The sequence below is a fragment of the Alligator mississippiensis genome, chromosome 1 (genome assembly GCF_030867095.1).
Source record: "Alligator mississippiensis isolate rAllMis1 chromosome 1, rAllMis1, whole genome shotgun sequence".
NCBI lineage: Eukaryota > Metazoa > Chordata > Crocodylia > Alligatoridae > Alligator > Alligator mississippiensis.
In genome coordinates this window covers 321,452,160-321,468,296 of record NC_081824.1, presented here as the reverse complement: position 1 = coordinate 321,468,296, position 16,137 = coordinate 321,452,160, and the positions used below count along the sequence as shown (strand labels likewise).

At 41.4% G+C, this 16,137-nt stretch overlaps 1 protein-coding gene across 13 annotated transcripts in view; it reads left to right on the top strand.

Moving 5' to 3' along the window:
- Nucleotides 1-16,137, top strand: part of REPS2 (RALBP1 associated Eps domain containing 2) — a 149,936-nt gene that overhangs the window by 92,868 nt on the left and 40,931 nt on the right. For all 13 annotated transcript variants that reach the window (XM_019495047.2, XM_019495048.2, XM_019495046.1 and 10 more), the window contains one exon: nucleotides 2,325-2,461. In XM_019495047.2, the coding sequence (XP_019350592.1) occupies nucleotides 2,325-2,461 (137 nt within the window). The remainder of the gene's footprint in view (nucleotides 1-2,324; nucleotides 2,462-16,137) is intronic.

Sequence of the window (16,137 nt, the reverse complement as noted above, 5' to 3'; positions counted from 1 at the left end):
GAGTGTTTTGGAGCAGCAGAGTCCAGTGAGCAACACATATATCTATCCGGGGGGGATGCTGAAGGACTGTATTCTCTTTTAAGAGAAGCTATGGCATGTACAGACATTCAGTCTTCAAGGAGAAACTGTCCTGGGAGTGATTTAACGTTGGTTGTTCCCAGGTTATTTTTCTCCTGGAGTGGCCATTTTTACCTTAGGAGAAAAAGCCTGCACATCTGCACACTCATGGTTTTAACCTGGGAGAGCAGTGACTCTCCCAGGAGAAACTGAACATCTGTACGAGGCCCTTGGCACTGCTGCTGCATGCGTGGTGTAATCTACAGGACACTCGGTATGTGTTGTGTCTCTTTCTTCCTCCTCCCCGCATAGGTTGACAGAGGTTGAGAGTCTCTTAGAGCTGTCAGCTGGGGAGCCTTGATCTTCAGAACAAAGCACAGTGGTTCAGGCTTTTAACTCTTGAAGGCCTCAGTTCAATCCCTGGTGTCTGCCATTGTACACTAATTTAACACTGCCAAGAGAGGGACATTTTTGCCTCCTAGTTGTTACTTTTATGGCTTCTTTACAGCATGACTTTATTACAATACATATTTTTTCAGTGCATCTCACCTTTCAGTCTGTGAAGGATATGTGTTTGAAAGATAAAACCATAAAGTTTTGATCCAAAGCCCATAGTGGGAACTTTTCCAGGGCTTCAAAGGGGGTTGAGTCAGGTCTTAAATGAATTAGGGCTGGTGGATTAAAAAAAAAATCTTACCAGAGTGAGAAATTAAACAGCAGGAAATGTATCAGGTTACTTGTAAAGACTGAAATAAGTTTGGCTCCCATTCATATTTTTATTGGCTACCTCAGAAATACAAGATTAACATTGCCAATGTCCAGTCTGTTAAAGAGTTGTCTTCTAACGATTTGGCAAAAGCTGGTCCCTTTTCCTATCATTGGGTGGTTTGGAGGTGGGTGGGGGTTGTATTACTTTAATGTTTTTTAATTAGGTCTTGCTTATCATGAATAATGTATCACAGAAAGTGTAACACCTCATGTTGTCAGTACTGATTTGTGCAAAGCCTAGAGCCTTGCTGAAGAAAACAGCAGAAAAATATTGGACTCTGCTCAGCAAAATCAAACTTGCTACAGCTGTCTGGAAAGTGCACTGCATAACACATAGGCAGTATCATGAATTGAAAGTGGATAACTGTGAGGGGTGAATGTGAACAGAGAATTTAAGACATGTTCAAAGAATTTCAAAAAGTCTTGCCGTGATAGCCTGCTATTGAATTAGCAGTTTGGGCCTCCAGGTTACCAACAAATGAAGATAGTTGACCAAAAGATGTAATATAATTCAAACCTGGAAACCTCAGTTTGGGGTATGTCTACAGCCACCTGTGTAGGGCAGAAAGACCGTGGACTTGAGTCAGGCTTGCATACTCAGGGGCCTGAAGATTGTTCCTCCCCAGTGAGCCCCAAGAGCAATATATCTGAGAGGAGGAGAGCAGGCAGCTTTTCTGATGCTGCCCTGAATCAAGAAACTGGCAGCCTTAATTTCTACCAGAGGTTCATTTGTGCCCCACCTCTTTCACTACCACAGCAGGGATATTTGGTGGGTGTACTAATAGGGCTTCTTTTGGTCCAGGTATGCTCAGCTGCTGCTACCAAACCAGGAACTGGACTTGCAGGTGGGCACCTTACACTGTCAAAGACCCATTATGTGGACTTTACATTGCCAGCAGTACCATGTATTGGATTATGCTGCCAGAATCTTTCATAACCCAAGGCTGAAAGAGACTCCCCTTTGCAATACCTGGTATTTGAAGCATTATGATTTATATGACAGCCAATGCAATGCTTTGAGTACGTTTCTGTATTCTTAATGTGCTTGGTGGGATGCAGCCATATTGTAAGAAATAAAAATGAGTAAAAATGCTTTAAAAGAAAGACAACATGTTAATGTACTCCTGGTGACAGCTGGAGCCCACCATGTTAGTTTATAAAGAAGGTGAGGGACAGAAAGCATAAAGAGAAGATTCATGTTCATTCATCTTAGTTGCTATAATTATTTTGTTGGCTAAGGTGATGTGACCCCCTGAGCTAAGGATGAGAAGCCTGAAGCTAGAACACATGTGGCATACTAGTTCTGTGGGTTGAAAAGTCATCCTTTCACTCCCTAGACCTAGAGCAATAATATCCTCAGTCTTAGCTATCAAACACTATACTTGCCACCCGTGGTGGAGGAGTTTCCCACTGTAAAGTGCAACACTGATCAATAGTTACTATATTTGTTTAAAAGTTAAAGACTTTATTTTTCTTTACTATTTTTTTTTTCCCTTTAGGTCGTATTCTAGCACATCTATTGAAGATGCCATGAAAAAGGGAGAAGAGCCCCCTACTCCCCCACCAAGGCCACAGAAGTCACATTCCAGAGCCTCCTCCTTAGATCTGAACAAAATCTTCCAGCAAACCACACAAGGTAAAAACCTCTGTTTCCCTTCTTAACCCTTGGATTTCTGCTTTTCAGAGGTTTTCCAAGCAATTATGCGTGTGATATGCTAGCACAAATGCATGATTAGTTGTATCCATATGCAATTTTGACAGAAACTGAACTTTATCCAATTACATCACCCATGGAACAAACCATTTTCCCTCTTATTATAATTAAGGTGATTGTTATGTGGTTTTCTAGCACAATAATTAGAGCTTATGTACACAAGTCTGTCATCGGTGATTGTTTATTACTGGTCTCAGTGTAAATACAGTGGCTACAAATGATAAGACTGCATTCAAGGTTTTATGTGTGCGCCTGTTTTTGAGGGGAGGTAAACTATACTGTTTTTCCAATTCAGAAATAGAAAAATAAAACAAATATTTGAATTGGGGCAAGTGAAATTGGTAGTATGGAAACTTCTTTAATGTTAAAAGCTTCCACCTATGTGTTTTATACTAATAGTTCTTATTGAATAAAACGAAAGGGCAATTTCTTTTGAAATGAGTTTGTCAAGGGAAAAGAGTAATAATAGCTGTAGAGCACAGGTTGCCACCCCCGGCACATATGTCACATGTGACACAATGTGGCATGCAAGCCTCAAGTACTAAGTAAAAAGAGGCGCTGGAATGGAAATTGTGGGGGGGGTACTCAAGGCTTCAGCTGCATAGCATGGGGGTTGGGAGTGTGCCGGAGAGGAGATTTCACTGCCCAGAGCCAGTTTAACCCAGCCACTGCTGATTGAGGGCTTTGGATCTGCAGTCACCATTAAAACATTTGCAGGGCCAGAGAAGGGTTTAACTGAATCTTGGTGGTGACATCTCTCCTACAGTAGCATCTTGTCCCCACTCCACTCCACTTGGCTAGAGACTTGAGCCCCCTGCTTCCATTCCAGTGTCCAACAGCACAAACTATCAGTGACACCTCTGCAATCAATCAGAGCAGTACTCAGGGAAGGGAAAGGGCTTAACTTGTGGCACACCTGTCAGAAAGGTTGACCCCCTCTGCTGTAGAGCAATGAGAGCATTATAAAAGGTTATTCCTGCATTGCAAAAGGAGTGGAGGAAGGAGCTGATTTCAGTAGATAAGTTGCCCAGCGCTGTTTGGTCATGCAATGTAGACAGAAGTGAATTGTGTTTTAACAGGGCCCTTGAATTAGACTACAGCTTTGGAAAATCCAGAGCAGCTGTCTGACTCAGGAACTAGATTAAAACATGATTGTGTTTATGCTGTCCAAGATGCTACATTTTAACAGTGTCAAAGGAATTTTTAATTGGGTTCTCTAATGCGGTTATTGGAATTGAAAAGCGGGTTTCATCTGATGCGGTGTGGCATGATGTTTGTGCAAAACCCCAGACTACACAGTGTGTGGATCCTGTTGAATGTGTTAAATCAGAAAGCCAAGCAGGAATAAACTGAAAGTGGTGGGGTTTTTTCTGCCTTGCACAACAATGCAATTCCTGACCTTCAATGGCAGTTCCTGATTGGGAATATGACACACTTGCTTCTAATTACAACATAATTAGAACATAATTCTTTTTGGTGGGAAAATCTTTATGTTTATAGCAGAATGTATAATCTTAAAGAAATAAACTTAGATTCAGGTTTCTGCTGGAACACGAGGGAAAAGAGAATGTCGGGCTATGAAACCACCTTAAACTAGGTTTGCAACTGGCATATAACAGCTTGTATTAAATGGACTCTGTTGAAAGGCAGAATTCAGATTTATTAATATAATGATTTCTTCTAGAAGAAGTAATAACATGAAAGATTCATGGGCAATGGATAAAGGATGGAGAACTCCTGCCAGTGTTTGTGAAAGGAATTCTCATCTTGAAGAATGGGTTGTTTAATTGGATGCAAGCAATTTTGGGAAGGTCAATACAGATTTTGGTCATCCTAAAACTATTTGTGATTTTTGAGTTGTATAAATCACTTAGTTCCAGCTGGAAAAGATTTTTTTGCGGTTAGATTGATGAGACATACAAGGTGGTGTGATGTGTTTTCCCCAAATGGTTAAGGGTGGTTACTTTTATTTCTGCTGACATTAGAAAAAGAAAAGTTTGAATCGTTTTCAGCTGCCATTCCAATTTAGCTTGCCATTACTGGATAAATCAAAGCCTTTCAATATAGATGATGTAAGAGTAGAAGACTATTTATCATTTTCAGGTAGTAGGAAAAACATAACCAAGTGCAAATATTTAACACTGTTTCTATACACAGATTATTTGCTTACTTTTTGTTTTCTTGCATTCTTGGAACAATTTTCTGTACATTTGCCTTTCTACTTTTGAGAAGTAAAACTAGATCAATATTTTTGCACCATTTTGCTAGTGATGAGCAATACAAATTAGTAGCTGGTATGATATCTTGTATGGTAATATGGATTGCCTAGTTACAGGATCTGACATTGCAACATAAAGTCCAAGATGATGAAACTTCCATTGTTTAAGACTTGGCAGTTTATATATAAATGAAGCTGATTCGTCAATCCTGAGAGAAAAGTCTGTTTTTTCTACTTACGATTGCTTTTAGTGCAGCTACTCACATGACTAAGTTCCAGTATGAGTGATGAGGGTTGTGCATTGTGGCTGTGTGCGTATAACAAAAGTTAAAGAAAGCCTTTGTTTATAAGGGGGATAGGAATCACTCTTTGAGAAGTAGACAGCACCTGCATTTTCCTAGAAAACTTTGTTGCCTTTTATTTTCTAGATAAAAAATTGCCACAGCTTCATAACTTTTGACAAGTAAAATTTGAGTGTGCTATTTATTTTGATCTGCTGCAGTTTAAATGCATCTGACAATAACATATAACATAATTTCTTATAGAAATGTGTAACTAGGTTGAAAAAAAATCCTTTATCTCCTCTGTCACAGCAGTGGTGAAATCACAATTGATAGATTCATCAATTCATAGATATTAGAGGCTGGAAGGGACCTTACAAGACCATCAGGTCCAGCCCCCCTGCACTTGGACAGGAAAGACCACTGGGGTAAGATGACCCCAGCAAGGTGGGCGGCAATACATAATTGTTCTTGAAAAGGTTCAGTTTCCTATGCCTAGCCTGCATAACAGAGGTCTTACATCCTTGTGCTGATTGCAATGGAAAATTCTTATCCTAATTTTCAGTACACAACCCCTCATCTCCTACAGTTTAATTCCATGCATGTCACAAACCTGTCCGCAGGGGACCCCCAGTGCCCTGAGCTTCTTGCCACTGTGCTGCCACTCCTCTGTCCTTCTACCGGACCTGCAGACACAGCGAAGACATTTCTGTCAGCTCTAGGACCCCTTCCCCTTCCCCTCCCCGGCCCCACTTTTGGGCTGAGAAGAAATGAAAGGTCCCCTCCTCTCCATGGAGAGAAGTAGGCTGGAGTATCATTTGCCCAGAAACCACCCTTTCCGCAGCAGTCATTCACAGAATCATAGAAGTAAGGTCGGAAGGGACCTTGTAGATCTTCAAGTCCGACCCCCTGCCTGGAAAATTGGGCTCAAATGACCCCAGCCAGGTAGGCATCAAGCCTGTTCTTAAAGACCCCCAAGGTAGGAGCCAGCACCACTTCCCTTGGAAGTTGGTTCCATATCCTAGCCACCCTAACTGTGAAGTAGTTCCTACGGATGTCTAATCTAAACCTACTCTGCAACAACTTGTGGCCGTTATTCCGTGTTATCCCGGGGGGTGCTAGGGGAAACAAGGTCTCTTCCAAACCCTTCTGGTCCCCCCTAGTGAGTTTATAGACGTTCACCAGGTCCCCCCTCAGCCTTCTCTTGTGAAGGCTGAACAAGTTCAGGTCCCGTAGCCTCTCATTGTAGGGTCTGCCCTACTGTCCCCAGATCATGCGGGTGGCCCACCTCTGGACCCTCTCAATGCTGTCCACTCCCTCTTGAAGTGTGGTGCCCAGAACTGGACACAGTACTCCAGCTGTGGCCTGACCAGTGTTGCGTAGAGGGGGAGGATCACCTCCTTGGACCTACTTGAGATGCACCTGTGGATGCACGATAAGGTCCGGTTAGCCCTGCCGACCGTGACCTCGCATTGTCAGCCCATGTTCATCTTGGAGTCATTAATGACTCCAAGATCCCTTTCTACCTCTGTGCTCTCAAGAAGGGAGTTTCCCATCTTATAAGTGTGCTGCTGGTTACTACTGCCCAAGTGCAGCACCCTGCACTTGTCAGTATTGAAACGCATCCTGTTTTTGTTAGCTCACCCCTGCAACCTATCCAGGTCTTGCTGCAGTCTTTCCCTCCCTACTAGCGTGCCCACCTCACCCCAAATTTTGGTATCATCAGCAAATTTAAACAGGTTGCTTTTCACCCCGTTGTCCAAAATGCCTAGTTGACCATTCCTCTCAGATGCCTTTGCTATCGGGAGCTGATTTCTCCATTACAGACAGACAGTGCCTTGGGATGCCCAACTCAATGATGTTTCCTTTTGCCTGTGTCTGGGAGGGATGATGCTTCCCTCAGTCCCTTGGCTGAACCGTATACAAAATTGTAATGATATACATAGAGCATACAGCATAACATAATCTATACAGTGATAATATAATCTATGCAGTATCATAAATGCATGCAGAATAACATTGGCTTTGCAGTGAGACCACACATGCCATATACGACAAAACACTAGAAAACATTCCTGACACACTGCAACCCCCAAAACATAATGTTGTTCTTGTTAGTGCTCAGCATATTTGAAAATCAGCCCTTAACATTTGAACCACAACTGATTAGGAATAGCTACATTTGAAAATGTGCCTTCATGCATGACCCGGAAGATAGCTTCACTCTCTCGAAGTGCAGCTAATACATAAAGGAAGACCTTGTTTTACATAATGGAAGACCTTGCTTCGACTCAAAAATCCCAGTATGAAGCTTTACAGTTTTTTTAATGAGATCGTTGTCTCCTTTGCCTTACAATTTGACAAAAAAGAGAATGCTTACAGCTAGATTCCTCAGGTAATTTTTTAGTGTGTGTATATATATTTCTTACAGGGCTGTAGGTTCTAGCCGTGTTGGCCTGAGGATATAGGCAAACAAGGTTCTTTGGGTGAATCTGATATCTTTTATTAGACCAACTTAAACAGTTGGAAAAAAAAATTCTTAGCAAGCTTTTGGGTTTAAATATATATATTTTATATTACATATTTATATAAATGTATATTCTAATATATATGATATATAATATACTATATAGTATATTATATAGTATATTAGTTACATTATCATGTTATATATTATATATCATGTGATATATGATATATAATGAAATATATGTAAAATATTTTATATATATGTATATAAAAAATTTACAGTGTGCGTGTGTGTGTGTGTGTGTGTATGTATGTATATATATGTATATGTATATATATATATATATATATATATATATTCCTTAGCACTCAGCCTCTGCTTCCTCAAGACAAGGAAGCCAATCCTTCAGTTTGCTTGTGCTAGGCTATAAAAATACATGTATATACATTTTTGGTTGGGTTTTTTCTTTTAAGTCCTTTATTTTCCAAGATCTGTGTAAAATGTTCCAAGGGTGACTTAGTCACCTTATCATGTGAAGTCTTGTTTTTCAGGTTCATAGGAGAGGGGAGGGGAGACAATATGGAGAAAATATTCTTGCTTTGGAGCTGTATGGGAACTTTTTTTTGTCGTAACTTTTCCAACGGCCAGTTGGGGTAAGGAGTAGTGAAAAAGAATTTTCCTGCTTTCAAATGGTTTCTGAAGAGTAGTTTGTGGTGGTTTAAGGAGGAATGTTGGTGTTCCTGCTAATAATTTTAACCTGAAGCAGAAGTAATGTCTGCTTGGGAAAAGTGGTGGGTCTGAATTAAAAAGGGATTCACCAGGTTCATCTTCACATCTTTAGAAGTCTGCCATGTTTCTGCTTGGACTCCTGAAATAACCTACAGGAAGAAGCCTACTGCAGCACTGGTAAAGATACCCAGTAGATAGAGTGGCTTCTTGCTCTTGTGAAGTTGCACACTACTTTGGATTCTCTTAGTGGACTTAGATTTGGAAGGAAAATATTAAAAATAGTGCAGATTGACATGGATAAAAGTGTTCTTGTAAACTTTTTCAGGCTCCATGATTGTTGAGGAGTTGGGGAGGAAGGAAACCTATCCCAACTATCTGCTGGCAAGTCTCTACTCAACATGTTTTGGCCAAGAGTCTATTTCTTAGTCACAGCCTGGGCAAACATTTCTGTTTTTTTAAGTTGTTGTAAGATTCCAATACATGATATAGCACTATGGTTACCTTTGAAATGTAATTCAAAAAAGAAAATAGGCTGCAATGTATTTTATTTACTGTTCATTTTCAATTTTGCATTGCAAAATTCTTTTAATCAAAACTTTTTTTTTGCAATAAAGGTTATTTGTTTTGGGAACAAAAACTGCTTTGGCCAAATACTGTAGTTGCCATAATCAGTCTAGTTTCCTGATTATATGGAAGCAGTGAAGACTATATAATCACAGATTTAAAAGCTTCTTTTATCATTCATCAAAACAGCCACATAAGTATTTACAAACGAGTTTGTGACTGGTAGTTTCAGTTGCCCTCTTACTTCTGCAACACATGTCCCACTGAGGATATTCTTGTTTTCAGGGAATGTGCAATCCAGGCACCATTTCATTCATGGGCAAGCTCTCAGTGTAATTTAGACTCACTTCTTCAAAGCTGTCAGTTCCAGCCATGGACACAGCGTTTTTCTTGTTCCTTTCCCTCCCTGTGAGTAAATGGAACACCATGTTTTCTTAGTAAGATGGAAACCTGCTACTCCTTTATCAGAAACATACAATGTTTTCTAGAATGGATTTTATTTTCCTAATTGCACTTGGCTTTGTCCTATCTACTTACATCTTCCATTCTTTTAAAAGCTGCTGGACAAGAAAGTGTTGTCACCCGGTATGGTGCGGCGCATCTGAAATAGGAGCACAGGAGAGATCAGAGTCAGGTCACTGCTAGACCCCACTGGTACTGTTTCACTCTGTCTCTATGCCATTTGTTTATTCTTTCCTATAAACATGTCGCACAGATTTTAAATCGGCACATTTAGCATGAGGCTGAATCAGTCCTGATCTGTTTACTGCTGTGACCTTTCACTCCTAGTTGCAGTGGGAGGTCCACTGACACTGAGTATCCAATTGGTCGGTGAAATGCCTCTGGAGCTCAGACATGGAATGGCTTTGCCTTTCCCTCCCTGCATCCACTCAGAAAGTTTGCACTATCTTTACTTTGAACTCCAGGCTTTGGTCTTGTTTGCATAATTAGATACATTTGTCATGTCTTGAACCTCAGACACACCTGTTGAATGCTGAAAGTGCATTGAGTTACTACTATCAGGGATGCTTACATATGCCAAATGAAGGGCCAACTAGATATACTGCTGGCTGTTTTGCCAGAAGGGACTTATGCAATTCTGCTGGGGCGGGAGTGGAAATGAAAAAAAGCTGGGATTTGAATACTGTGGTAGGTGTGAGGCACATGCAATGGAAAAATGGTCCCTCTTGAAACTATTTACAATCTAAGCAAAGAATTTTCTTAGATGAGCTCTTCTGTGGAAAAGGGAATTAGTTGCCTTCTTATGGGGAGGTTTCTGCAGGGGTATAAATCCATGAAAAGGGAGATAAGTAGTGGGCAGGACTGGGAGATGATGATTGGAGCTAGGGCTAGGCCATAGATGTGGATTTCTCATTGTTCATGCTCAGCTATAAGCTAAACATGCCCTGAAGTGTTGACTATAGAAATTTTAATACAACCATATTTACTACCTTTCTATGCTTCTTCAACATCCTCATGTGACACTCTGACACAGTGTTTCTTAACTGGTGGGTTGCGACCCAAAGAGGGTCTCAAGAATATTTGAAAGGGTCACGAGCAAGTCCCAGAAAAACATGCAAAAACGCGGGTTTCCCTTTGCTGGCAGGCAGCCTTCTGCAAGGGGCTGCTTGGGACGATTGGAGGCAGTGGGCGCATGTGCATCTGCGTGTACAGACACAGGTGGGCAGCATACAGTGAGGCCAAGTCGTGGGAGCAGCCCCAGCTGCTGGACACAGGTAAGTGTATGGGGAGCAGGAGTTGGAGGTCCAGGGGAGTGTCTGGAGGGCTGAGGGTGAGTGTATGTGTGCCTGCCAACGCTGGGAAAGGTGGCTGGGTGCGGGGCTGCGGCAGGGCAGGAGAGTGGGGGGGAAAGGCGCTAGGCCCTTCAGCCAGGGAAGGGAGTGCGGGCAGTCCTTTGTGGCAGGGAGCTGCATGCCTGGGCCATCAGCACGGGGCCAGTGCCCATGCACACGGGGGCCCATGCTCACTGCTCAGGGGGCAGGACCGGGGCAGCACTCACTGCTCGCACTCTGACCCAAGCAGATCGGGGGCAGCTAGAGGGCCCCGCTGGCAGGGCTTGGGTGGGACAGGAGACTGCAAGTCAGGAGTGAGGGGCCCCAGCATGGCCCGGGGGAGCAGGGGATTGTGGGTCGGGCACCAGCAGGGTCAGGGGATGTGGGTCGGGCAAGCTATTGATCTTGGCAAATGGGTCCCAGTACGAAAAAGGTTGAGAACCAGTGCTGTAAGGGCAGCCCCAGCTGGAAAAGCTCTGGCATCTTGGTTCTGTCGGGGTCACGGAGGGGAGCATATCTCCATGTGGCACATAATGGAGGTAAAAAAGCAAATCAGCGTGCCATTTTAAAAATTAGAAAATAGAAGCTAAAAAAGTAGAGATGTTCAGAAAATAGACATGATTTGCAATGAAATTATAATACTGTATTTAATTGAATAGAAGACAATCCTGATATATGAGATAACCCCCCAGTAATTAGATTCTATATATGTAAAATGTATAAATTTGCTATAATTTTCCAGGTATAGAATCTAATTACTGGAGGTTGCATTGAATTTGTCCCCTTCCCACTGCTATAGCAGGTAAAATAAATCTGAGATTCAAGTAGCCCCTTTACTCTGTTTCCCCCTCCCCCAAGTTTTTTCCCTGGCAGCCCCATCCTCCGCTCCTTACTGTCAAACTCTGCTCTCCCTGAGCACATGAAAGTGAGGAGCAAATTTGAAAACAATAACCTTGAAATTAAACATGGCTGTAGCAATTTGCATATAGTACCCATACATGTAGTTCATCCAGAATCGATGCATATTACCTTTTTGCAACTGTTGCATATTTTAGCACAGGTACTCCATAAACACACTTTTGATCAACACTTTAACACCTACTTATATCTAATGTAAACTTTTTAGCCCAAACCCAACAGGCTCATGATTTACCATATAGTTCACTGGGCTGGACTGCACCAGAGTCAACATCACTTCAAGCCATGAACCACAACATTGCTTACAGTTTACCCAGAATCCCTCTGTTGTGCCTCCTCTCAGTCTAGTCCATAAGATTAGCGTGGCCCTGCCCTCCATGGTGACCCCACAGCTCAGCACTGCTCAGTTGTGTGTATACTCCAGATACCCCCACAAAGGATCCATGTGCAAATTAGTGCTAACTCATGACTGGAACCAGGTGTTCTCTCAAGTCCTAGGATGCTCCAGAAATGTATATGCAGATGAGGCACTGAGCAAACCTGTCTTAACAAAGAAAAGTTGGGAAAAGATTGAACCAGTGTTAAAACAAGTAAAAGCAGACATAACCTGCCTACAAGAGTGTGGTATATTGGAGGAGAGGGAGTATAAATACTTTGAGAAAAGGTGGAAATGGGGGCCATCTTGGTAGCTGGGGACAAATTATAACAAAGCAGCAGGTGTAGCAATACTTTTCAGAAACCCAGAGTGGAAAATATCATCAGTGGCAAGCTACAACAAATGATGCTGTCAGTTGGAGGAACAGACTTAGGAATTTAAATGTATATGCACCACCAGAGTGTTAGAAGAGGAAGGCTCTGCTTACAAAACTAGCGGTATATGCAGTCGGAGGGAGACCGCGGATAATAGTGGGGGTTTTCAGTTGTGTAATAGAAGCAGTTGACAAAACAGGGGAAGGAGGAGCTGGAACATTAGACAGTTCTTCCAGATTGGTAACACAAATAATGTAAGAAGAGTCACTGATAAATGTGTGGGCAGGGGAGAAAGCGTCCACTAGAGCGGACCCCAGTAGAAAGAAGCAATCAAGAATTAACTTTGTGTTTGTATCCAAAGAAATAGAGATAAGAAGAAAAAAAAGAAACTTAAGCATGGTATTTAGCAAACAGTGGATCTTGAAGGTGGAAGTAAGTCTTTGTAAGAGCCCTGTAAGAGGAAAGGGAATGTGGAAGACAACTGCCTGAGACCAACCTGCGGAGGTGTGTCAAGCATGCACAAAACAGTATGAGAGGTGGAAAACACTGAAAAAATATTTTAAGAGTACCAAAGAATGGTTGATGATGGTGAAAAAGAGGACAAAATAATTTTTCAAGAAAGCAGGCTGAAGAAATGCGGGGAAAAGAACTAAAGAATAGAGAGAGCTGCAAAGAAGGATGCAGAGGCTGCTTAAGGAATCTGCAGAAGGGAGGCAAGTATGAGAGGAACTGGAGGAGACAAAGCAGGATCTGGAAAGGTAGTTTCAGTAAGAGAAAAGAAAAAATATATTTAGCACAAGCACTGTGGGTGGAAGAACACGAAGTGGTCCCGATACTTTTTGCCCAGAGTGAAGAATGTGAAAAAAGAACTAAAAGCAGTGCGCATAGAAGGTGGGGCCTGCAGGGAAAAGCAGGAGGAGGTGCTGGAAGCGACAAGGACATTCTATGAACTATATCAGAAGAAGGAAACAGAAAGAAAAATGAAGAATTTCTTGGAAGAGATTGAAGAAAAAGTAGAGGAAGAGGAGATACAGAAGGATGGAAGAAAAGATAAGTTTAAAGGAAATGGAGGAGCTTAAAAACTTGTAAAAAAAAAAAAAAAAGAAAGAAAAGGAAAAAAAAAAGAAAGAAGACGACGACTCTCCAGGATCAGATATACTACCTGTGGACTTTACAAGAAATTCTGGCCATGGGTAGGGATGGATTTAGTAGAGGTACTAAATCGAAAGAGTATTAAAACACACAGTGGAATATGGTGAAGTGACTAGGGCTAAATTAAAATGAAAAGCACTATAATGGGAGTGGGAAACTGAAGGGACCTAGAGAAGTTTGGACTACAAGTAGTGGTGGGATAGATTAAAGCTTTAGGGATCACAACTGAAGCAGAAGGGAAAGGAAATTAAACATGGGAAAGGTGACAGCAAAGGTACAATAAGTATTATGGTTGTGGATGGGAAGTACACTGTCCTTTGCTGGAAAAGTGATGGCAGTTAAGGTGTGCTGCTGCTGCTGATTTTGTACACCAGAACTGTGTTTCTACTGTCTTGATGGCAGTTAATGAAAGTACAAAAGGAATTATATGTATTCTTTTGGAAAGCAAAAAGAAAAAGGCTAGCCAGAATGGAAAGAAAGATGGGGAAATGGGGGATGCTGGACATAGGATTGTTAGTTAACACAAACTACACAAGTGCAGTGTGTAAAGCAGCAACAAAAGGGGAAGGGACAGCGGCATGCTTTAGCTGATTTTTGGCAGGTCTGAGAAGATGGGAAATGTATGGAGGCTCTTGGAAGAAGCCATGGGTGTGGCAACTTCTGTTCATTGCATAAGAATGGAAAGTTTTATTGGGATGTACAATATAGGAGATGTGGGGCTGGAGGTCTTAAAGGATTTCAAGAGGCTGACAACAATTGTAAGAAAAAGAGACAGGATGGCATCGGTGGTGCACCTTACAGAAGGACAAGTGGAAAAAAGCGTGAAGGGAAGTACCTGCCACACAACAGAGAGGAGAGCATGCTGATCTAGCATGGCTGATCATATGAAATATCTTGCTGGTACGGGAGGTATAAAATGGATGGAGCTTGGTGAAAACAGCCAAGTGTCCAAGGGAGAGGTGCAGGGATGAAGAAATGGGGGGACATCTGTTTTGGGAGTGTACATATGCAAAGGTTGTGTGGGAAGGGGTACATCATTTTTTGAGTGTTACAAAAATAAGCCAGTCTTTAACACACAAGATGGTATTGTATGGGCTCATACTAAAGGGGCCTGAGGAATCAATATTAAGGGCACTGTTAGCAAGCGTTAAAACCAATTTTTGGAAAGTAGGAAACCTCTGGGTTTTAAGGGGTTGGCTTTCTCTGAAAGAGAGTGCTTGAAGGTAGGACTGCATGAACTGAAATACTACATCAGTTTGGGCAAGGTAGAGATCGGAGAAGAGGAGGTGGAGAAGTGGAGGGAAAATGACTGGACCACTAATTTCGCTGCACCAACAGAGAGAACTGATAGAAGAGGTGGAGAATTTCAAGTGGTTACTGCGGTAATAGGTTTTTTAGGGGGGTTTTTTAGAGGGAGGTTAATTGATTTTCATGGGGTTATATATAAAGAAATAGAGTTCTGCAAGGGTTTTTTGTGGGAAATTGATGCATGTTGTTTAAAGGTTTAATATATGTAGTTGTACAGTTTTGATATGTAGTTGTTTTGTGATAGGAAGTTTTGGTAAAACAAGGATGCTCAATATGTGAAGTTTTGTAAGTGCAGTGTGATAACCGTGTTTTTAATGATATTTGTAATAAAAAAAAGGTTCCCATCAGCATGTTTAGCCAGTGTGGGCCATGTGTTTTATAGTCATGCTAAGTGTTGGCTTAATTTCATGGTTGGTTTCCATTGCTGAGCACAAGGTGCATTTGGCAGCAGTTTATTGATAGTGTATTTTAGTGAGATTTTTGTTGTTTGCAATTATAAGATGAGGGCCTTTTTGCCTCATGACGATTGTGGGGGGTTCACCTTCTATTTGTGTATATGTACATGAAAGTATAATATTATAAAATAGACTAAAATAATTATGCATGTATGAGATTTAAAAATAAGGACTGTTGAATGAGGGGTATGCCTCAGCATAAGGATCTTTTGTCCTGTATGCTTGCTTGTTCTTGATTTGTCATTTAGGGTCTGATGCATAAAATATGTTAGTGAATAATTTTCCTGTCATCTGTGTAGCTTTGTGTACACTTGCTTAAGGTGTTTGCAGATTCAGGCCCATTGAAATGTGAATGCTTTATAGCAGGTATTGTCTTCCTTTATACTTGGGAAGGGCTTAGTTTATTTTTGGACGCTAATGCAATACAAATGATAATATATGTGATCAGTATATGCATTGTATATGTCTCTATCAAGAGCCTTTATGTCACTAACAGTGCAGGTTCATATCACGTGGTTGGATTCTGATGAGGAATAAAGTGTTAAATGTCAGAGTCATGTATTACATTTAGGTTAGATAAGCAAGAAGACCCTTTTCAGTCCGACAGCATTAACTCCTTCCTAACATAATGGAGTAGTGATGGATGGTACATAAAACCAAAAAGAAATGGAGCTGCAAGGGAATGTAATAAACATCATGCTAAAGTTTTCAAGAGTTTTAGCATAGATAATGATAGTCCTCTTATTTATTAGTAAGCATATGAAATACAGTTATTAATAACAATTGCTTATGGCACCCTGCAAAATAGTGCATTACAACAGTTTAATTCAGTAAAGAATAAGTGGATGTAGCTCACCTGGCTGCTCTTAAATGTTGAATGAAATGGATAGTGACTGCCCAGCACAGAATGAAGATAAATTAAATCCGTATCCATAGCTTTGAGCATTACTCACAGAAGCT